Source organism: Hydractinia symbiolongicarpus, chromosome 14, assembly GCF_029227915.1.
Source record: "Hydractinia symbiolongicarpus strain clone_291-10 chromosome 14, HSymV2.1, whole genome shotgun sequence".
In the NCBI taxonomy this organism is placed as follows: Eukaryota; Metazoa; Cnidaria; class Hydrozoa; order Anthoathecata; family Hydractiniidae; genus Hydractinia; species Hydractinia symbiolongicarpus.
In genome coordinates, this window is record NC_079888.1 from 8,845,214 (window position 1) to 8,869,302 (window position 24,089).

General features: G+C 32.3%; 1 protein-coding gene across 1 annotated transcript in view; it reads left to right on the forward strand.

Moving 5' to 3' along the window:
- The first annotated feature begins 12,865 nt into the window (after positions 1-12,865).
- The window catches only part of LOC130625396 (uncharacterized), a 39,716-nt gene continuing 28,492 nt past the window's right edge, over positions 12,866-24,089 (forward strand). The window contains exon 1 of the mRNA XM_057440485.1: positions 12,866-13,059. Within this exon, the coding sequence (XP_057296468.1) occupies positions 12,908-13,059 (152 nt within the window). The 5' untranslated portion in view covers positions 12,866-12,907. The remainder of the gene's footprint in view (positions 13,060-24,089) is intronic.

Here is a 24,089-nt window from a genome sequence, read left to right on the forward strand (position 1 = left end):
ATCACACAAGACACTGGGATCTTCTAACAGATGCTTCACAATTGCTTTGCTGTTGATCTCATTTTTAAAACTTTTGGTCACAAAACGAAAGTGTAGCTCTGCTGCCGTAAGAATACTATCCACAAACCACCACGATCTCCTGCATTTACCAGCTTATATTCAGTTTGTTCTTGGTCATCTTGTGATGCTTTACCAGCAAGTAAAAGAGCTAAACATTGTTGTTTATAAATGTTTTGTACTGATTTTTTTCAAAACGAAGACGTCTGTAAAAGGTCCCTAACACATAACCACTCAGGTAACAGATTATCTGTTTTTCCTTATCTGTGATATTACTGGAAGGTTTGTAAGTGGCATTACATCATTTTCAATTTTACCACAAGATAAATGTGCCAACACATGGTTAGCAAGCTCCACACCCAAAAGCATACCACAGTTTTTTGTCAAAATTAGGACCAAAAGGATTTGCTGCTTCAGGTATGGCCTTGTAAAACTTTGGATAAGATCCCCGTTGTAAGCATCGATGACATGTCTAATTAATTGATACATTGGAAGAACAGCATCCAAAGAACCAACATTATAAACCTTAAACTCTGCCATTAGTGAAGGTGGATAGCATTCATCATTGGAAAGTTTTACCACAGCATTTTCCATGCACCGTTTGAGAAAGAATTGATGTAACTTTTCCTCTGCTTGCTTTTTAGGAACGGAAGAATGGTTTTTACCTTCAACGTTGGAGCTATGTTTGGCGTTTTGATGTCGAGATAAACCCCGTTTGCCAAGATATATTTTGGAACACAAATCGCAGTTAAACGTTTCCACAGCTACTTTCGAGATATTATTAACATCTTCTGTGACTACTGATGTAAAATCAGAATTTTCTGCCAATATATCCTCGTCAATTAAAGCCAAAACTGCTTTTAGATCATCGCCGACAAGGTAATCTTTATGCTGCGCAGCCATGTTTTTGTACTTTAATGCTTCTCTGCTCCGACCACCCCATTTTAAGTAACACACATTTCATTACGGCCCGAAATGGCCGGCTACCCAGACTATTCGTTTTCTTGTGACTATGACGGCATTCTTTACACTTCGTCTTTCAATTATTTATTTTGTAGGTGTAATTTCTTTCTGTGTTAATTATTATCTTAAAATCTGTCGGACGGATTTCCAATTAATTACTGTGTCTAAAGCGCGGTTTTTAAAAACTTAAGAGCTAATTTGTATTCGCTAAATGGTACTTGCAGGTATCCGCCAACCAGAAAATTTAATATTACTAGGTAAAATATATCCAATAATTATGCAGTATGCTTAAGAAACTCATACATTGGTAAGCAACTGGGTCTGTTTTAAAAAAAAAATTTCTCTTCCTTTTTCTGTTGGACGGACAATATGCATCGTTCGTTTGATGAGCGGTCTTTAAATCTGAAAAAGTCGCCAATTCTGCAGCTAGTTTAGAAATAAAAATTTAAAAAATGATCCCGAAAAAGTCATTTTTAACTACTCCTCTCACATTTTATCTGATGCAGAGAAGTCTCTACAGGTTAAAGGTTTAAATTTTGCAGTTCCACCTTTGACATTTGATAATGCAGACTATATGATATCATTTGAAAAGTTGTATCGCAATATTAAGAACATGGATATGTCATCTGAAACCCGTGAATTACTAAAACGAAGATTAAAGATTCTGCGATTTCATCATTTGAAATATAATAATTCCAACAAACCAAAAAATCTGAGCAACGAAGAGTTAAAAGCTTTGGTATCCTTGTTGAATACACTTGACCTCATTATACAGAAGTCTGACAAAGGAAATTCGGTTTTCTACTTTTTGAAAAGTGATTTATGTTCTGAAAATTGTTGGTATTTTGAGCCACGTTACCAAGTTCAGGAAGAATTGTGAACAGGACAAAGAACTTAACTTCATCATTAAGCAAGAAAAACTTGTTGTGGATGTTTTAAAAACGTTGTTAGACAATGGATCTTTAACTAAAGTTTTGTATGCTAAATTGAAACCAACTGGTTCACGATTCGGAATATTATTTTTTAAAGTACATAAAACCAGTGTTGATGCCCACCTTTTAGACCTTTTTTATCTACTATAAATACACCCACGTATAAGTTAGCTAAATTTCTCGTTTCTCTCTTGGCCCCTTTAACGGTGAGTACGCTGTTTCATTCTTTTTCATTTGCTATTGAAATCAGAAACCAGGATTCTAAACCATTTATGGCTAGTTTAGACGTGGAATCGCTCTTCACTAACATATCCTTACATGAAACCATCAATATTTGTGTTGAAACTTATTTGAGGACACTGAGAAAGTTAATAGTTTGTGTAGAGGTCATTTTAGACAACTTTTTTAGTTAACTACTGCGAATTCCTTTTTTTACTTTTGACAGTTAATTATACAAACAAGTCGACAGTGTTGCCATGGGTTCATCTCTTGGCCCCAATCTTGCCAATGCTTTCTTATCTCGTCATGAAAAGACTTGGTTGGATAACCGCCCTCAGAATTCGAACCTGTATATTATAGAAGATATGTTGACTAAGGCTTATCTTAACAGCCAACACAATCTGTTATTCGTGAGACCGCTAGGTTTGTTACGTCTATTTACAGAAAGCCTACATTTAGTGGCGTTTATAGCAATTTTCGTAGCTTTTTGCCTGACAAATATAAAACTGGTTTGGTTTTGACTCTGATTTTCAGAATATTTAACATTGTATCGGATTTTTCTAGATTCCATTTGGAAATGCGTGATCTGAACATATACTGTTACGAAATGACTATTCTTCCAGCTTAATTGACCAGCGTATAAAGTCATTTCTTAATAGAATGTTTCACGTGAAACAGGTTGTTACCACTGTTCCTAAACTAGAAGCTACTTACTGTCCTACCTTCTTTAGGTAAATTATCTCTTGAACAAAGATCTCGTTTAGTCAATACCTTTGATAAACGTTTTCCTCCATGTAAGCTTAGGATTATTTTTAAATCTAGCTGCAGAACTGGCTACTTTTCAGATTTAAGGATCGCTCATCAAAGGCCCTGCGTTCAAACGTCGTTTATCGTTTTAAGTGCGATGGTTGCAACGCCATCTATTACGGCAAAAACGTACGACATTTCAAAGTTAGAGCTTACGAACATATGGCTGTTTCCTCTCTGACTGGAAAAGCCGTCAAAACTCAAAATACTAGTGCTGTGCTACAACATGTAATATACTGCAATAACGTACCGAGTTTTGACAACTTTAGTAAACTCTCTACCGCATATACTAATTTTGTTTTAGAACTTAAAGAGAGCTTTTTAATCCATAGGAAAAAAACTATACTCAATGGAAACATTGCATTAATCCCTTTGTATTTATTTTCTATACTAATGTATAACGTTGTCCCTACGGACAAACGTCATCCGATGTACATATATCAAATTTTGTGGTGTTTGAACTTTTTACTTGGTAATGACCGTCGTATGGCCGAAACGTCGTTAAGAATTATTTCATCAAAAGAGCTTTTTGGTGAAATTCCAAATGCAGATGGGCTACAAATTTTGTTGTAGCCCATCTGCATTTGGCTACTTTCACTTTTTAGCAGGAGTTAGCTAGCTAGAAAGTCACAACCCCAACATAAAAATAAATGATAAGATATCAAACTAAATAATTTTTATAAAAGAATAGGAACAAGGCAAGCTATAGCTATAGCTAGCTGGCTTCAGCAGGATGCTGCCTGCAAATATATGTTTGTAGCCAAAATCTTAAAACTGGTTAGATAAGATTTATACATGGCTAGAAAACATGATCATCTCAACATGTCGAAACATACAGAAAATAAGATAGTTGCACAGCTAATAAAGCCGTGGAACCGATGTTATAACGAAACCGGGTTTTGTTTTGTTTGTCGATCTGCGATTGAGTTATAGCTTATTGAGGGACGAAGGCCAGCAAACAATTTCTTTTACTATACGGTTCTTTCATATAAAGCAACAAATTTACCAACTCAGATGGACAATTTTAGGAGTTAATTTTAGGCCATTTTAGGTACTTGAGAGTGTTAAATGGCGTTGGTTTCCAGTGTGCTTTCTCTGGCTTGCAATGCCGCCCCCTCAAAAAAAAAATAGTTATGCTTAATCACCCGTTAGAGTTCTTTGAAGCTATTTTGCACCATTCAAAAAACATCCTTAATCTGCCGTTGTGTTATAATTACTGTAATCCTTTTAATTTATCTCTTTAGTGATAGCATGTCAAGAGAAAAAAGATGGAATATCAAAGGAGTGCTTTGAAGAAATATTGGGTCAGGCTGTAAAAATTGAAATTGATGCAAATCTAAATCGAGTTCCACCGTCTGTTAGAATCTCACTTTACGGTTTTGGAAGCGATTTTCATCAAACTTTTCAAACGTCAGCTAAAGTCCGCATTCCCGGATTATCGATCGCGGGATTCGATTACTTCTTGGACGTAAAGATAACTCCTGCCAGCCGTTCTTCGGAAATGCATCTACAGGTATAACGTAATGTCTTTTATGACTGGCACAAAGCAGTAATTTGAGTAAACATATGCATCGTTTTGCTATACTCGAAAGTACCGAGTGATGCCCTCTCCCTCTTCACGATTGTTAATTTTTTAACTTTACTTTGCATTTACTCTCCGCCATCATTTATTAATTTATTGAGATGTTCCAGGTTTTTAACTCTTTTAAACAAATAATTACCTACAATCAAACCCAATCAGCATATTACAATGTAAGAAGTTAAGCAAAGAAAATCAATAACAATTTTGCACTCAGTAACATGCAATTGAACTTTAAAGGATTTTTATCCTCTGTAATTTATATTTCTATCTTCAACCTTTATTGCTCCGACCACCAAGTTCTTACTTTCCAATATATGTTTCGCCACCACACGCCATCCTTCCTTTATTCCACCCCGAAACATTTTTCACAGGTCAAAGGTTAAAGATAAAAGCTCTGCTGAACATATTTAGTTGTGACCAGGATATAACATTGGGGGATTCATATTGTGACATTAAAATATTGACCATGATATTGCGGTATTTTTTTCTATATAGAATTTTGTGCATTTTATAAATTATATTATGTATCTTTAAGTACTTTCGTCGACAAGGCTTTCCTCCTTTTATGTGGGACTCTTTTTATGAAGTATGTAGCTATTAAAACGTTTTGAGTTACGATACTCACAAGAGTAAGAAAAATAATGGATAACAAAGTTCGTTCATGGCTATAAATCACACCTATATTACTTTCTTAGATGCAAATTGTAGGGAAGTCAAATATTTTAACATATCGAAAAACAGTCTTCAATGGTTCTTTAAAAGAAGAATTGACAGGTAAACAACTTTACACAAAGGGATTAAGTTTGATCTGTCAAACTCCATCACTTTTTCTTTTCAATGGCAGCCTAGGATAGAGTGTGTACAGTAGTCTTCAATCCCGTCTGTTATACCTCCTTAGTATGATATCTATCTAGCTACTGATTTAGGTGCAAAGTTGATTTTAACCCTTTATACTATTTATATTTTTAAATTTAGGAATTTTCAGGTGAAAAGTACATATACTAAGATCTACAGAAAAAAAAATTAACAGACATTTTCTCATCCAGGCCAAGAACGAGAACTATAACATACTAATTATTATTAGTCTATGGAAAAAACGCGATTTGTCAGTTTTACACATCTTCATTACAAAGTAACTGCTTGACTACCATTTTGAACAGGTAAACCGACGTTGAACGACGGGTTGAGTATTTGAACCTATTATATCTGAGGATGGGGGCATAACTTTTGTTGGGAACGTGATCGAGTGTCGAAATTTTGTGACATTTCACAATCTTTTATTTGGGCTCAAGTAAACATTTCTGACTATGCAGCAGTATGGTATTTTTGGGATAAATGAAATTTTTTGTGAATTTTTAAAAGTGCCGACATGTAAGGCATGTTAAATGTAAGAGTGTTTTATACTGTTGCAATTGTATTTGTATATAAATATTTATTACATGCACGTTTGTCACGCGGTGGCTATTAAAGTGTTACTAGGGAAATATATGGTTACGAGCCATAAAATACAGACCAAATATTACTCCAGCGGAATGATGTCATTTCTAATCTCAATGTTATTTTTTGTTTTTCTTATCTTGAACATTTACCAACCTCTTTTAGTTTATGCACTGCTGACTTCAGCAAAATACCTAAAACAACCTATCTTTTCCATTGTTGTCCTGTCTAAGTGTTTTTTTTCACGAGCCTTATCGACTAGTCTGTCAATGTTATCAGGGAGATTACAATCTAAGGTTAATTGGTCAGATTCAAACCCTCAAAATGTTTCTGTGGCGATGTTCTCAAATTTCGGGACCTTTGACGTGGACGTGTTAGAAAGACCTAAGAACACTGTTTCAACTTATGTTAAATAAAAGGAAAAACTTGCCAAACTGATGAGATATTGGAATCAGTAAGATCAGATTAAAATGAAGAAACTAATAAACGCAGCACAGTGCAAGTATTCGATGAACCAATCGACAAACCGACTAATACTGAAGTCGAAAGTGCACTGGAAACTCTACAAAACGCATGCCTCTTCAATGCCAGTGAGGATCTTAGTGTATCACCTTGTAATTTCGTCGCACTTTGTAGTCTAATCGCACTTTGTAACCGATTTTGTCCCACTTATTTAGTAATTATTTAAAAAATTTCAACAATAAAAAAATCTGCCAAAATAACATCTTTTAAAAAATATTTACTGCTCGACTCACCATTTTTTGGTCAATTCTTTTGAAAATTTGTCGTAGTCAGGATCTTCTCATGTTTCATTGTTTTTGTGACAAAATCCGTCACTTTATAGCATATTGTATATATTTTAACGCTTGAATAAATTATCTGTGTCAGATATAAACCAATCGCTTTACAGAATTCACCAGTCTGTACCAGGTGTTTCTTCGTCGATGTCAAAAAGATAAGAACCCCTGGGGACGAGGTTGGATATTAGACACTTTTTCAACTGCTATAAAGAAAGATGCAAAGACGTAGATTTTCGTGTGGAAAAATTCACTTAGGCAGAAAAAGAATGATGACAAGATCTGTCATTTAAAATATGATGACGTCAGCCATTAGCTGTCGATAGGAATTCCCTACATAAACAAAAACGGCCCTGGATTTCTTCATTTTTATTAGATTTTTAGTTATAGCAGGCAGCTAATTTATCTAAACTTTTTTCACGCTTTAAAAATTTTCGTTGGGGGATTTCAACGCTCCAGAGATAATATCGCACAGGTTTATTATACGGAAAACCCAGAGGAAAAAAATATCAGAACTCTCAAGACACAAACAATATCCAGAACATAAATTTGCATAGGAGATTCTCTCTAAAGCACCAGTTAATTATAGACAAAGAAAAACTTTGAAGGTTCCTATATTGCCATCATGGACCCGACTTTAAACAATAAATAATTAAATTAATAATTCATAACTTCATAAATTATCTTTTAACTTGTATAATATCTTTTAATTATTCCTTTTATCCGCACTTAATTACTTCTATTTCATGTATTATGATGTTTCTAATGTATCAACTTTGTATATAAAACAGAGTATACTTTTTAATTTTAACTTTTGTATGTTACTGATAATGACGTAACCCGAAAAGCTTTCACTTTAAAAGTATATATTGATTTTTAAAGAAACAATAGCTATAATTTCTAGACAATGAAAGACAGATATAGTTGTATTATTTTAAGAAATTAATATAAGAAAAACTACTAATTCCAACTTCCAATACCCCAAGAAATATCCAGGCTTATATCTTTACATATTTTTTGTGATGTTTAGGTCCAAAGAATTGGTGGCATAAACAAAAGGAAGGTGTACAGATTGCTATTATTGTCGTCTCAAGCTTATTTGGTTTTGCATCTTTTACATGTACCTGTGTTTGCTGCAGACGTAGATGTTGATGAGGTTAAAGACGATGCACAAGAATATCAGCCTGAAAGTTTACTTTCCAAATTTCATGTTTTTAAAACGATAGATGTACATCCACAATGCACAGTTTTAATAAGTAAGTAAGTAAGTATGCACCGCACTTAGGATGCCACTTGAATAAAGTTATTTTTGGGTGTAGAAATGACAGGCATGGAATCGTGTGATTTGCTAATGTTTGATTGAATGTAACTCGAACTATAGGGCAGGATGAATAACGAAATTATTTTTGCTTCTGGTAAACCATAAGCAAAGGAAGGCAGATTGTTCGTATTTGGAGGGAGTAATCGGAAAACAGATGCTGGGTAATTTTAAGAATGGCTTTCGTACAAGGTGATTTTCTATTTGAGGATGATACAAAATATGACATTTTGAGGGCATTTTTATGACAATTATTTTTTTTGAAAGACATGCAAAAAATACACAGTATTTAGCTTTGTTGTAATATAGCTGGTTAGCTGTTGTAATTGTAATTGTATTAGACTGTTGTAATGTTTTCTGAATATTTTTGGCTATGAAAATAATCATTTTATGTGTCACTATTTAGCTTCCTAGATCTGTAAGTTAAAAATGGTAGCGGCGAATAGCGACCGGCAAGTTCTTGTGAGTTTCTCCACAGGCTAACAGATAGTCCTTATAGTCTTTATAGATTTGTGATATATTATGATACTTTAATTAACGACTTGTAATTTGTTATAGCACATAAAAAATTTGACGTCACGTCATTTCGTTATGGTTTGCATAAAATACACATAAATACTAAACCAATTCATGGACCTCAGCGACAGAGGACAGACGGGGCTTTCGATCCCCTCGATTTAGGGATTTTGGAGCATTTTTAGAGTGAAACACTTTCTTTGTCCCCGAACCATGACGAGCAACATTTTTTTCTCTCGCTAACTCTCTTCGCCCCCACCTCCCATATTGAATCACACTCCGCGAAATTTTACGTTAGAATTTTGGGTCTAAAAGCGCTTTAGAACGAGTTTCGAGTCAATACTTTTTTTTTACTTATTGTATTTTTTATTTATGAAATTTCGCTAAACGACGTGGTTTTATATGACCATCAAGGTTTAACCAATTTGATATTTTATTAAAGTTCTAAATGTTTACTGCCAAAGCGAGCTTAATAACCACAAACTCGACATCAAAAACTTAACGTGTGCGATATATGAAATGAACGCATCCTTCTTCACGAAAAAAAAAAATCTTTTGCACATCCTGTGAAAATCCATTTTGACATAAACACAAAAACATACAAAAAATCACAGGAGAACTTACATCTAGTGATACGACTGTTTTGCGACGCCGAGTCTCTTGGGTAGGTCGTGAAAAATAGTTACCTATAGCAGGTTAGGTATCGTCATTTCACATTGCCACTTGAGCTTCACTGTATATATCGCTAGCTAAGTTGTGTAGACATGTAGCTGGGGCTAAGTATTGAATTTTATTTTCAAATTACCGGTGTTGTTATGTCTTTATAAACCTTGAAAAAATTGAAAATTCCTTTTTAAAAATAAATTAGGAAACTATATCAAAAATATCTGTTTTTTCCAAACATTTTTATCGTCAAACACGGAGTACTTTAAATTCGAAAAGATTTATTTGGTCTGTCGCCATAGTTACCTGTTAATAGGCTAACCATAACTTACATTTAAGGCTGCCAAGAGCATCGAAGGGGCGGTCTCAAATGTCGGAACAATGATCTTAAGTGTCAACCCATGTGTTTTAAGTAATTTGAATTATTTTGAGATGGCGTGGGCCTTCTGTCTACTTGGCAAATAATTATTGGAACGAACATGGGCAAAATTAGTACTTTTTCGGCAGTAGCTAAGAGTCAAAAATCTAATGTAGGCCATACTAATGTTATAGAAATAATTGGTGATATTTCGAATTTTTCTGATGAAAACCTAGTGCGAGTACTTCTTTATGGTCAAGAAAACACTAATATGGTCAAAGGGACCTCTTTTTTGAGTTAACAGTCCTTTTCAAACCCTTCTCTTAAACTTTTTTTCTTGCCCATTTCTTGAAGCGTTAAAAAATATTGTAAATCACTTATATTTTATTTTTGTTTATTTTAATAGTTAGGTTTGTCTAACACCTATTTTAATGTCGTACTTTTAGTATTTTTTCATTTTCAACTAAATTTTGCAGTAGGTTGCAAAAAAGACAAAATGTAGCTTTAAATCCACTTTTGGCAAAACCCCCTTTTCAATCGAATTCTCTATTTAAGTTTGCATATTTGAAAAGATACAATACTATTGTTTAAGTTTAGAACTTTTAAAGGAGCTTTGCCCCCCCCCCCCTCTCCCTCCCATTAATTTTTTTTTGTATTCCACTTTTTGTGTTGAAATTAAACTTTCAGTAGATATTTTTTGCTTTATGTAACGTTCTAACTTAAGAAAAAAACTATTGCAGGCTAAAAGTTTCACAGGCTTGTGAAGTTTATCACATTTTATGCTAGTTGGTAGTAGACAATTATCAATAATTTTGTGAAAAACGCTTTCACCACTTTTTTGGTTTCGAATGTTCCAAAGTATAATTTTTCACGGAAAGGTTCAACCCTCTCTGCCCGTAGAGTACACACCACTACAGATCAAGTTGGTCAGTTAATGCCTGAGAATGGTTTGAACCAGTAAATCATGCAGACGTCATTTTAAAATTACACAAAAAACAAAACAAAAAAAGCCTTGGCGACGAGGTTCTCGCATGAAGAAACTTTTACGATACCAGAATCACCGCTAAGTTTCGCCGCAATAAATTCAATGTCTTTATGACACTTGTCACAAATTTATAAAACAAAAAGAAATGAATAGAAAACGAATAGAAAACGTTGTATTTACTAACGAGAGGCTGTGTTCGTGATGGCCTTTATTAGCATAGAAATTGAAAAAAGCATGTAAACATTCCTCATTCTGACTAAAATATTTCAAAGTTCTTGTCTTACAAAGGAAGTGAAACAAATAACCTCGCTCCAGAGAGTTCCCACGACTGTGGTTAACACGCCTCACAGCTACATAGAGCAGTATCTAAGAGGTGAAAATTATCTTTGTAAAAAAATTATTATTTACATCTTAACTTTGAAAAAATATATACAAATAATAATCAAAATTATACCATAGCTCTTGCAATATTTATATTACAGTCTTTTATGTGTTAAAGAATGATTGATGGTTTTGACATAATACGACTTCCGGTTTTGGGATGTACACAATATCGCCAACACAGAATCGATAACAGCACACACTACACGCAAAACATTTTAAATGATAAGCCGTATTGTTTTTAAACTTTAAAACTTTCTCTGTGGAAGGAATTTCCTGCTTGCACATTGAACATGGTCCACCAGGAACAAATAGTCTGTCAAAATAAAAAGTAATGTATAATAATTAAAAAAAAGAAAAAAAAATCATGATCTTTAGTATCACGATTATAGGCCCAGGGCAGCCTTTTAGTTTCTATTGATATTGTTATCTATGAAGGTCCTGCGTTTAAGATTGGTTTGTACCAGGGTTTTAAGTGAGTTTTAGTGAGTTTAGCATATTATTTCTATGTTAAAACCAAGTAATGCGTACATTGCATAATTTTAAACCACAAAAATTTCAAATAAAGAAGTTGTTTTGTGTCTCAAGTGCCTCAACAAAAGAAGTTTTACTTGAAGGTTACCTTCCCAGCAAAAATGATATTAGTTATAACGATGCAGAATACTGTTGAATAAAATAATAATTTTTTTGCTACTTTGCTAATTATTGAAGTACTGGTCGTAACAATTTTCAACTTACACCCTCAATCTTTCTCTCCGGGCTTTTGAAAGCGATACAAAATGTTTACTCAGATCTTTCTATATCGTCACGAAATAAACCCTGACTGATGCGACACAGGTCAATTACCCTTGCTTTAAAAGACAGAAGAAATGAAATTTACTTTGTTTCTGAAAAAAATAGTACTGAAAGAAAGACCTTTTTTATCTTATATTAGTTCCTCCGATTTGACCACATTTTGAGGCTAGCTAGCGTTTTTGTACACCATGTAACACACTCTCTGACAACTAACATGCGCATAATTAAGCTCGCTCTGAGACCTTCCAAACCGGTTTTTGTTATAACATTACAGAAAATGTTTAAAGTTTTGAGGCTAGCTATGCTTTTTGTACGCTGGGACGGAAAAATGAACAAAAAACCTAACAAAGAAGCCCTGGGTACGAGGTGCTTACAGGAAGAAACTGTTGCGGTACCAAAATCACCGCAAAGTTTCGCCGAAATCAATGCATAGGCTAAATGACATTAAAATAAATGGAAAAAAACGCTATATCCTGCGTAGGGATCTAGGGAGCACCTTGGACCAAACTAGAACCAATTTTTTTTAAGGCTGGGTTAACCCTGCTATTTTGAAACAGGCAAGGTGATGATGGCATTATAAAATTCTTTCAATCCTAACATCTTCTAATTATAAATAATTGCGTGGAGCTTTATCCACTCTCCAAGTGCTAACAGGCTAACACGGATACACAAAATACTAATGAGAGAAATGTGTGCTGGACATTTCCCGTGTATTTCTCCAAAGGTTAATGGATACCCTATTTAAAAATACTCGTATTTTGTGTGTTTAAAATTCCATTGTTTGGCAAATTATAACGACTTCATAACCTTCCATAAGAATATTTTACGCACAATAAAATCAATTTCTTTCTGTTATCAATGTATTACGAAATATCTTCCCCGCACGTTTAAAAGAAGAAATCGACATGCACTGACGTTCTGTTAAGTCACGGGTAATTAATTTATTTGTTTTTTGTTATCGGTAACATTTATTCCGCCTGAATACAATTGAGTAAAAACGAATAGAGAATTGAATTTTACAATTTTTTTTTGACTCGTTATAATCTTTCCGAGGTACGAGGTACTAGTGGATTTTTTCACTGGAATTTACACAAGAAATGTTTAGAAAAGACATGGATAGTTATAATTATGCTTGTGATGAAAAATACTGTCTATGCTGGAAAATTATCTTTATGCCTATAGCCAAAAAAAGAAGGAAGTTTGTTATGTGTTTATGGAAAGTTAAGCGGCATCAAATATCAATTAGCGGGTATGTATTTATGGTAACATACACCTTCAGGATTACTTTGATTCTAATACTTTTAATACCTTTAATTATCCTCTAAGTGTGTATATTTAGCAAACAACAACAACAACATATTTAACCGATTGAGTGATCCTGATTTAAACTGTTAGCTTTGAAGAGAAGATTTTTTAAAGGTATTTTATTAAGAATAAACTTCCGCGTGAATTAAGCTTCGCGATTTCGCGAGTTTTTGTGCTTGCGAAATGGTTTAACTGCCACCAATCACAAAAATATGTTCTTTCGAATTTTTATCAATTTCATCGTTCGTAAAATTAAATTCTCACGAAATTTAAAATCTTGTTCTACTCAAAAAGTTTTTGACCCTTTCCGCACTTCCTTATATACAAACTTCTCACCCAAATCCTAATAATGATGATTCCTCCAAAGAATCTGCTTGGGACACAAACGTTATGTTTATAAAGGACAAAATTACTTTAACTATTTCATGAATTCTCGTAAACTTATGCTACACGCTTTTTCGTTATAAAAATTTGTTTTATGATAATGTCAGGCCTGCTTTTTATTTTGAAAGCAATATTTTTATTGTTTAGAACATTTGAGAATCAAGAATAATGATCACTTTGATTAGACATTTGGTGCTCTTATAAAAAAAGTGTGTAAATAAAAAACAAATTATGTAATAGGAATTGACTATTCGCCAAAAAAGGTCAAAACTTTTTTATCGCGAAATTGCGAAATTAAGTTAATTTCCATATATTCCATATATTTTAAAAAAGGTTTTAACGACATGCCATGTAGGAAAACCATGTTAGTAACAGGTAGTTCAATTCACCATTTGTCAATTCAAACTTGTAAAAGACCCCCTTTATGTAAATTTCAATTCCCTGTTAATACAAGCTATGTGCAATATCGTGTGTGTGTTATTGTGCGTATAGTTAGCAGGTAACGCATACGTACCGTGGTCATGTAAGCACGGCCCAGTCCCCAGACAGGGAGACGAACACGTGCTAAAGAAAGAAGAACGTTCTGACGTTAGTAGCAGCGCACGTGTAAAAATATGACATAAGTAACGTAATCCAAAATAATATAATCTTTATTATATAAAAGCGGTTTTATACTGTGTATCGTGACTTAGGCGCTACACATACCTCATGTAGTCCATTTTACAAAACTTTCCTCCATGTTTGAAATACATGCGACTCCCAAAACTGAACAGAATCTCATCACATACATCACAACGTAAACACCTTTCATGCCAGCTTTTGTCGAGAGCGCGAACTAAATACCGACATCGTATCTTCTTGAAACAGCCAGCACATTTGTTGGTGTCTGTCATCGTATCGATGTAACTATAAGGTAAAAAAGAAAATCAGTTGGCTAAATAACTCTTAAGCAAGAGTTAATTATCTGGAACTTATTTGAGAGTTTTATTTGCTACTATGATTCTACATAATGCTTAATTTTTACACATTTCAGAAAGTTGATTCTGACCCAAAATAAATGCAAATGTTTTAAGGAAAGTTTGGTGTAAAGGAAGTATGGCGTATTCGAAAATTTTCCTTAAAATTTCCCAGATGAAAACCGCATAAACCAAATAATTTTTCCATGATTGATCAGTCCACAAATTAATTAAATTAAGCTACTAAGGTCATTATTACCATAGTCATAAGAAAATTTTATTGCCTTGGAAGAAATAAAACGGAAGGAGAACAACTTTTTTGATTCTATTGAAACAAAGTGCAGGTTCTGGCAGGTGTCTGTGTAGGAACTTAATTTCAAACTTTGGAAAGGTATATATATATTGGAAGGTACAATGATTAGTTATAAAAATAATGATGAAAAAATGGATTCTCCCAACCAAGCGAACAATGTGCTCTTTACGAACATGGTGACTGAGGAGGTACACGACGTTATAGACAGCAAACTAAATATTTTAGATCAAATTCTAAGAAATTTAAATGAGTATGAAAATGTGGAAATCAATATCGAAGATGACATAAACCTTGAAGACTGAAGAGGTAGAGAAGAAGTAAGTATTTTCATCGTTATTCAAGTCGTACTGTTTGTAGACGACACCAATATGGAAGTAGTGGAATTCAGAAAAAAATAGCAAGTTATTGTGTACTGCCTGCTCTAAAAAGTACAAAAAATAACATACCTGGAAAAACATGCGGCCACATATGGTATGTTTTTATTATTTTTTGCAGGATTTCATTCTTGTTATTTTATTAGTTTAGTTAAATTCAGTTAGGTACATCTTGCTAATATTTTGTAGAGATGGTAAAACAATCAAACAGAAAAGAAAAAACCTCATGGTATGTAGGTACTTAATTTTATTCAGAAGAAATATGTATTTTAAATGTACCAATGGCTTAATTTTCCTCACACCGAGCTACCCACATATTTTTTTTACATTTTTATTTAGTTAATCTTAGATTTTATACCATTGCCAAATGATGAGTTATTAGGCGTGGCACAAACAATGAAGGACTCGTTAACTAATGTTCTTTAGGTATAGAAATTTGCCAAAAAAATTGGAAAAAATCCAACCCTGGAAATAATGTCCCAGTATGTCAAGACTGGCATAAGCAGTGTGTCTATTCTTTTGCTGCAAATTTAGTATCAACGATCGTCAAAATATAAAAGCAGTAGCACTCTCAAGAGAATGTGGTAGACAAAATTTTTGAAAAAAAATATTTTTTATTTAATATTTTGAAATTGAGACCTATTAATATGCTATTTTAGACCATGGTAGTAGATATTTCAAAATATGTTTTACAATATTTAACCTACTGATCAGGAAAAGTCGTGAGGCAAACAAAAGTACGTTTAAGAGGATCGTGTACAGATGAATGATACACGAATATGGCCTAGACCTGTGTCGTTATATCCAGTGCTTTTTGACCTTTTATCATCTTTCCTTTTTACAACTGAAAATTGATCATGAGCGTCTGTTTGTCCTCTGTGAATACCACAAATATCATGGTCAATTAATGACCTAATGATTGAAGTAGATAGCTCATTAGGTGGCATTGTTTTTTTTAATAGAAGGTAAGATACTAACAAAGACTTACAAAAACTATTTCCAAGACAACATTTGGCTGACTTTTTCTGTAAAAATTATTTGCCGGGAATAATTTAGGCTGTATGGACTTTTTTATATTGCATCAAGCACAACTAAAAAACTACACTCCATTATTCTTGACAATATAAACGCAATTGGTGTTTTAAAGCGCTACCTTGGTTCTTTTGACCTTTGTTATACTTTTTGAGTCGGAAAAATAAGAAATTCAGCTTGCACATACTAATGCAACTAATTTCTATGTCAAGTATCCATATAATATTTTTTCTGCTTTCAAAAAATTAAACTTAAGATTTTTAAAATAAAATTTAAAATTTCAGTGTTTGCAGACAAGTCTACCTTAATGACACAGCTCCACGTAAATGATATAGCAGTAGGAAATGTAATATAAAAAATATATTGTGAAAGGAAAGTGGCTGTTCGGCATCAATTTTTTTCTCAAAAATACTTCAATGTGCAAAATGAAGAAACATATGCTGATAAAGACAAAGCACTCTTGCAAGAAATATAAATTTATGAAATTTTATAAGAACCAAAATGTTCGTAATGTTGTATTTTGTTGCCAGCATTTCGTGCATTTGTGTTCATGATTGGTCAATTATTTCCCTTGCGAAACAAAACCAAGTTGTATTCATATACTTGATTTCACATAGTTAAATACAGTATTCACATTTAAAGCACTTAGAACAATGTATGTTAATTATGGTATTAGAAACTTTAATTACCTTGTTTAAAAATAAGTTCTCTCAACCTTTAGCAAGATAGACTGTTTTTATAATAAAAATATTCGATAAAAAAATGTATAGTTGTGGGCTAATTTTGTGAGTTAATACGGTTAATACGCCCCACAATACGCCCTTTTATTTAAATGCCCTCTTTTAAGAAAAAAAATATAAAATAAAAAATAAAAACCACGAACAATTTCAATAAACTGTGAGTGAAAAAGTATAAACAAACCATGTTTACTGACAAACTCTCTCAAAATAATGAAAATCAATATCTTAAAACTCATTCGCGCAGTTCAACATGACATAACAAAAAAAGATACGCAGAAAGCTTCTCATGTTTAATTAATTTAGGGTAAGTTAAAAACAGAAGAAAAATAAACAACAACAAGAACAAAGTAAACAACAACAAAAACAAATTAAACAACAACAACAACAACAAAACCAAAGTAAACGACAACACTCTTGCTATACTCCTACGAAGTATCATTTATTGCACTTTTTTGATATAGTCTAGTGGTTCTTATTGTAGGACTGAATTCTATTTTCTCTATCGGATAAAAAACTTTTGTATGAATTGCAGTTCAAATATTGGGAGTTATGCGCTTCTTTTTTAGTACGAACTTCTTAACTCTCTCACCGAGAGAACGTTAAAGTCGAGGTTAGGTATTCGCCTTTTTGCTGAGCATCATTTGGGATTAAGACTTGAAAAGGTACGTAGGAGATATCTTTTCGCTTGTACTTGGATGTTTGTTGCTTAATTCGATGACAGAGATTTTTTATATCTGCTATTCTCCTTCGGGTTTATATAAATCTTTATGAAGGTTTACCTGGCTATTATTTTTATTTCAGCTAGACTTTTTTAAACAACTTTACTGTTCGCCTGATACTTAAGTTGCTAAGAAAATGCCTGAAAATTGATAGAAAGTTTGCTAAATCTGTTACGTATAAAAAAAAAATGACACATCTCCACATAAATGAAATAGCAGTGCGAAATGTAATATAAAATTGTGAAAAGAAAGTGACTGCTTCAATATGCAAGAGGAAAAAACATATGGTGATGAAGACAAAACACCTTTGCAAGAACTATAAATTTAAGGAAGTTTATGATGTAGAAAATTTTCGTATTGTATTTTGTTACCAGCATTTCATGTGGTTCTGTTCATGATTGGTCAACTATTTTCCTTGCGAAACAAAACTAAGTTGTGATCATATATTTGATTTCACATAGTTGAATACAGTATTCACATTTAAAGCACTTAGAACAATGTATGTTAATTATGGTATTAGAAACTTTAATTACCTTGTTTAAAAATAAGTTCTCTCAACCTTTAGTAAGATAGACTGTCTTTATAATAAAAATATTTGATAAAAAGATGTACAGTTGTGAGTTAATTTTGTGAGTTAATACAGCTTAAAAATTAATAAACTCTTCATAAAATCTATCCTGACGCCTCGCCACACGCCCTTTAATTAAACGCCCTCTTTTAAATAAACAAAACAAAACAAAACAAAAAAACCACGAACAATTTCAGTTACCAAATAAAGCCTAACTGAACTAAAAAAACAACTAATCTTTTATTTTCATCAAGTCATTATTCTAACACTAAGAGAAACTAGTAGAGAAATCAATTCAAGTAGAAGGTCTCGCTTCTTTGTATATTTTTCTAATTTTCTGTACAGATGCAGAGACCATTTCTATTCGCTGTACATAAAACAACTAACATTAAACATTTTAAACAAAATTTACTATAAAGGAAACAAATTCTAGCATCATAAAAAGTTAGCAGTAAAACACTTTAAAGAGCACCATTCTAATGTATCTTGCAACAAAAAAGCTTACCCCACATAGCGAGAAAAACACGTGTGGCAAAGTCTTCAGTATTTACTTTATTAATAATGGTAGATAAGCTGTGAGTGAAAAAGTATAAATACAGTAATCATGTTCACTAACAAATTCTTTCAAACTAATGAAAAGCTAAATAAACGAAAGTCGTAACAAAGAAAGAAAGTAAAAACAAAGTCAACAACAACAAAACAAACTACTCAACCACAAAAACAAAGAACAACAACAAAAACAAAGTAACGAACAACGAAAACAAAGTGAATAACAACAAAAATAAAAATTAACAACAAAAACAAAGCAAATAGCCACAAAAAGATAGTAAACAACAACAAAAACAAGGTAAACAACAACAAATACAAAGAAAAACAACGAAAAGAAAGTTAACAACCACAAAAACAAAGTAAACAACAACAAAAACAATGTAAACAACAACAAAAATAAAGTAAACAACAGACAAAACAAAATAAACAACATGAAGAATAAATAGGCAGCAAATAAAACAAAAAGAACAACTACAAAAATGGGACACAAAGCAACAAAAACAAAGAAAACAACAGCAACAACGGAAAACAAAATAGCAAATACAAAGTAAAAAAGAACAAAAACGAATTAAACAAGAACAGACACACAGAAAACAGAAGCAAAAACAAAGAATACGAAAGGCAAAGAAAAAACAAACAGAAAAAAAAAATAAACAAAAACAAGAAAAAGCAACAAAATAAACGCAGAAAAAAGTAACAAAAACTAAACTGCAACAAGTGAACAATGAAGAAAAACTTAAACAAAACAACAGCAGGATAAGGACATAGAAAACAATAATTAAGTTAGAAAAGTGCAAAAAAAGAAGAACGGTGATATATATATGTATAAATATACTTTTTTTTATATATAGTGTTATCTAAATATACAAAATTTCCAGTTTTTGTAATAAATACTAAAAATTTATTGTTTAATTTTATTGACTTAGAAAATATATTGTAAGTAAATTTGGATTTTTCAACATAGAAACTAAAAATTCATTGCTTAATTTAGTAAAACATTCGGTAAAAGTGGTTTTAATAACAACTAACTGATGCTTTAAAAAGAGCAAAACGAAAAAGTGTTTATAGATTACAACTATACCTCCAGTAACATTGGGTGTTCTAGTTATCAATTTAACCACCTCAAATAACTTTTAAATGGCCTAAGCAATATTATTAAAACTTGACAGAAATATAGTATAGCATAAATAATTGACGGAGTTAAAAAATGTCAGCTTTTTTTTTGGCATGTGTAATTTTTACAGCCGATCAGTTAGTGCAGCAATTTTATTTATTATATGATTCTTATGTTATTGTCTTGTTACCAATTTACCAAGCTGTTGCCATGAGAACTCCTAAGATAGGATTTCAAAATTTTTCTATAAGAAGTTGCTAAATAGAGAAATCTTAAAGGTCATCAAGGCCTGCTAGAGCAGTAATTTTAAAGTTATAATTAAATGAGTTGATGGTGAAATCCACCGACAACCAAAATACAGTAAAGAAAGTAGCTTGGCTTTATTCCATACCTTTGTGTCGCATTTAAATAAATTTCCCACGACATTTGTGTGGAATTTGCTGGAAGGTCTATTTTAATAAAGGCTATAATCAAGATTTATAGCGAATGAGAGAGTACTATAGTGTGATATATCTAAAAAGTGGAGGCATAATATTGACAAATAGGAAAATGTGGGGTTTGGTACTACTCCATTAAAAAATCTTTTGATTATTCGTTTTTTCCGAAACACACCGTTTGTTAACTACTATTCAAAAATTAGAAACATAGTTGTGATAAAAATACTTTAGATTCCCAACATTACTTACAAAAAAGTCACCAAATAGTTTGCTTAAATTTAATCACTACTTAGTCAGAAATTTAAAGAATTATTAGTCATCAATCGCAAACCACTTTTTTCCTCTGCATGGAATTTATTGTCACTAAGTTATCTATTTTTAAAGATTTTAAAGTTCTCCTAATTTTTGAGCTTGAGATCGTGATTTGGTTATAAGACACGAGGATTCATAAAATCAACCACAATTACAAAGAAGTAACTTAATGTTAAGTAAAAAAAATGTTTAAAAGTTACTCCAGATAAGTAATTATTAGGAATATGAATTTAGAAACACAATATCACACAGCGTAACATGTTGAAACGAATCGAAAAAAGCTGCTAAACTTAAAAAAAAAGAATGAAAATGAATATTGCAATCTAGAATATTATAAGTACAATTTTAGTAACACAAAGTATTTTTTGTATTTTAAACATTTTTAAAAATCTTGCAGAAGGAACACTAGGAGAAGAAAGTAGAAGGATTGAACTCAAGTGTTAATGAGCACTCAGTTTTCTATTTCGTACTTCTTGTTTCCCTATGTAGCATCATTATATTTGAGTTTACTACGACCACGCCCAAATTTACTACGACCACGCTCTTTCACAATGTTTCCCCACAACCAAGGATATAGGACAGGTTAAAGATATCTTAAAGCATCTAAATATATTACAACAACAACCTAGAAATGAAACACCCAATTTTTTAATTTAAAGCTGATTTTTTCTTCGTACATATTTTTATAACTTTCTTATGTTTTACTTATAGTAAATAAGCTGAACTAACTGAGCCTGATAACAAAAGTATGAAACCACAGAGAGTATTTTAGGCTTTAACGACTTGTCTTTGAGAGTTCGCAATCATAATATATTTAGTATTTTTAAATTTTGACAGTGTTCTATATTTTATCTGACAAAGTAAGGTTTTATGTACGAAAAGCTTTGTATATTTGTTTTGCCTATTCTCTGTATTTTCTACTTTTGTTATTGGGCTCAGAAGTTCAGCCTTTTACAATAAAAGTAAAACATAAGAAAAATACAAAAAAATTTAAGAGGAAAAAATCAGCTAGTCTTTCGTATCTATAATAAAATTTTGGCAAAAAAACTCAGTTTTATGTTACGTATTATTGGGACATATGGGTGTCTTGCTTGTCAAAAAATTTTGGTAGTTTATGCGAGTTAAAACTTTCTTTGCTTTCACTTTGTTTTGGGCAAAGGGTAAAAGTAAAAGGTCATGAACATTGAAAAGGGTATATCTACAGTACATTTATTTTAATCAAACTGAGAAAAAAAGGTAATAAGAGAAAAAAAATAAGAAAAAACGTTTAAAAATAACATTTTTTTATATATATGTAGTTATACCAAAACATTCTTACTTTTATGAATTGTTTGTCAATTTCAATTTTGTCTTCTCTTGAACGTACAATCAACGCTCGAGTTATTACAAACTCAAGTTACTGCAGCTAAAAGCACGAGTGCAAGAATATTGTTCGGCTACCAACTCGACAAGTTTTATGGGCAGTTATTTATAGAAATAAAGAGGGGCATTGCATTGACGCAAAAATCATATAAAAGGAACAACAACTTTCTTCTGTCTCAGACTGTACGTCATATTGACTCGCTGATTTCATGTAAGCACTTACAGTCATCATGCAAAGGTAAACACATACGTAGTATCATTCATGTAAAAAGTAATTACTGGATTTTAATAAGGCTATTATCCTAATTAAAGTTTTATGTCGTGGACATATTCTTTCATGAGAACCTCCAATGTATTTTTTTTTCATTGTACATCCTTAAAAACACAAACCAAAGTTATATGTAAAAAGTTTCCAGTCAATTTTTTAAGTAAAGTGAAAATAAATATGTTTGAAATAGTGCACGTAAACTAAGAGCAGTTTTTTATCTTCTATGTAACCCTTAGATTTATAAAGCTTAATTAAGTTGCAAAAACGTCATGATTTCGTATTAAAAGACAGTTTTCGAAAGTTTCTTGCTCTTAAACAAACAGGTTGGACAGGTTTTGTTAATTTCCGTCTTATTGATTTTCATGATAACATGACTATTACTAGGGAGTGCATTTACGTGTGTTTTGTTCCAAGTAACGGTCTTTTATAGTTTGTGACCTATAAGGCATGAGTGTTCCACATCGCACGGTAAAATTATGTTTTGTTGCTTTTAAACACGAGTGTAAAAAAAAAAAAATCAAAAAATCCAGGCTTTGTTTTCAACGCCCTATTTTATTTTTGCCTCTGCTTATCTCTTAAAGTTCTCCCAATATTCCATATCCTTCTTCATCACTGACACTCATACTTAGCCAAGAATACCTATAATTTTTAATTCTAAAAAATAAGAGCTAAGTGCTACAAAATTTATGGCTACGCCTGCACCACGTGATTAAACGTAATATTTTGGCCAATCAGTAACAATATTGGTGTTAGCGTACTTAAAATTTCGTTGAATAGCTATGTGCAAAAAATGGAAAACTACCTAATTAATTTCTTCTTGCAGTAACACATTGAACTCAACGTGAAAAAATAGTTACAGCCCCGGACACATAATATTGGGAAAGAGCACAAAATTTCAAAGATCGCAACTACACGCAATTCAGAACAATTTCTGACCTTTCCGGGTGGTGGAGTAAATTTCCATAATGCGGATATTGTGGAAAGTGCAGTTAGTTCATATTCAACGTTGGTAACTCAACCTACACCTCTGACAAAGTAGAACTTTTCCAGTCTACCACTGCATGGCACTAACCAAATGATTCTGTTTGCCCATTTCCATAATAAGCTAAAAAACAAACAATTTCCAAAATATTATTTCTAGCGTTTCCCCCACCCCTACTCTATTCTCACCTTGCTTTTACCAGGTTTCTTATTAACAGGTGTCTTTATAATTACTCCATATTTAGTTCACAATACTTTCGACCAACGATATTTTCTTTTCTTTTCATCCGAGGTTCACTCCTACTACATCTGAATTTTCACCTGACGTTTCGTAGAACTTAGTGTATGCTATTTTCCATAATATTTAACAGTTATTATTTTCGTATTTCCAACATGTAATGCATATTAGTTGTTTTAACAATGAAACAAAACAAAAGTCGTAAAATCTTCGTTCTCCATCTTGTAGTAACATGATGCCTGATCCGTTTGCTGAATGTACATATTTTATATTAAGAAAACAATAGGGAAGGTTTTGGTTCTATGTATTATGCACACAAAATTCTTTTAAGGTCGGCACAAGTTATCCCATAGAAATCCATGCATATATTGTGTTGCACTTATCTATTGTATAAGGTTACCTTTCTTAACCCTCCCCCCCAAAGTGAATAATTACTTATGGGTAATAAAATAAAAAAGTGAAGTTTACCAACGGCGTGCTATTTTATTGATCCATAGATTTTGTAATGTTAATTCTATCAAGTCAAAACCTATCGGTTCAAGTCTCGTTCCAGTTCCCAGCCACTGCTACTTTACGCAATTTTATCGAGTGATCACAAGGGTATGTATTCAACAATACTTTTACACA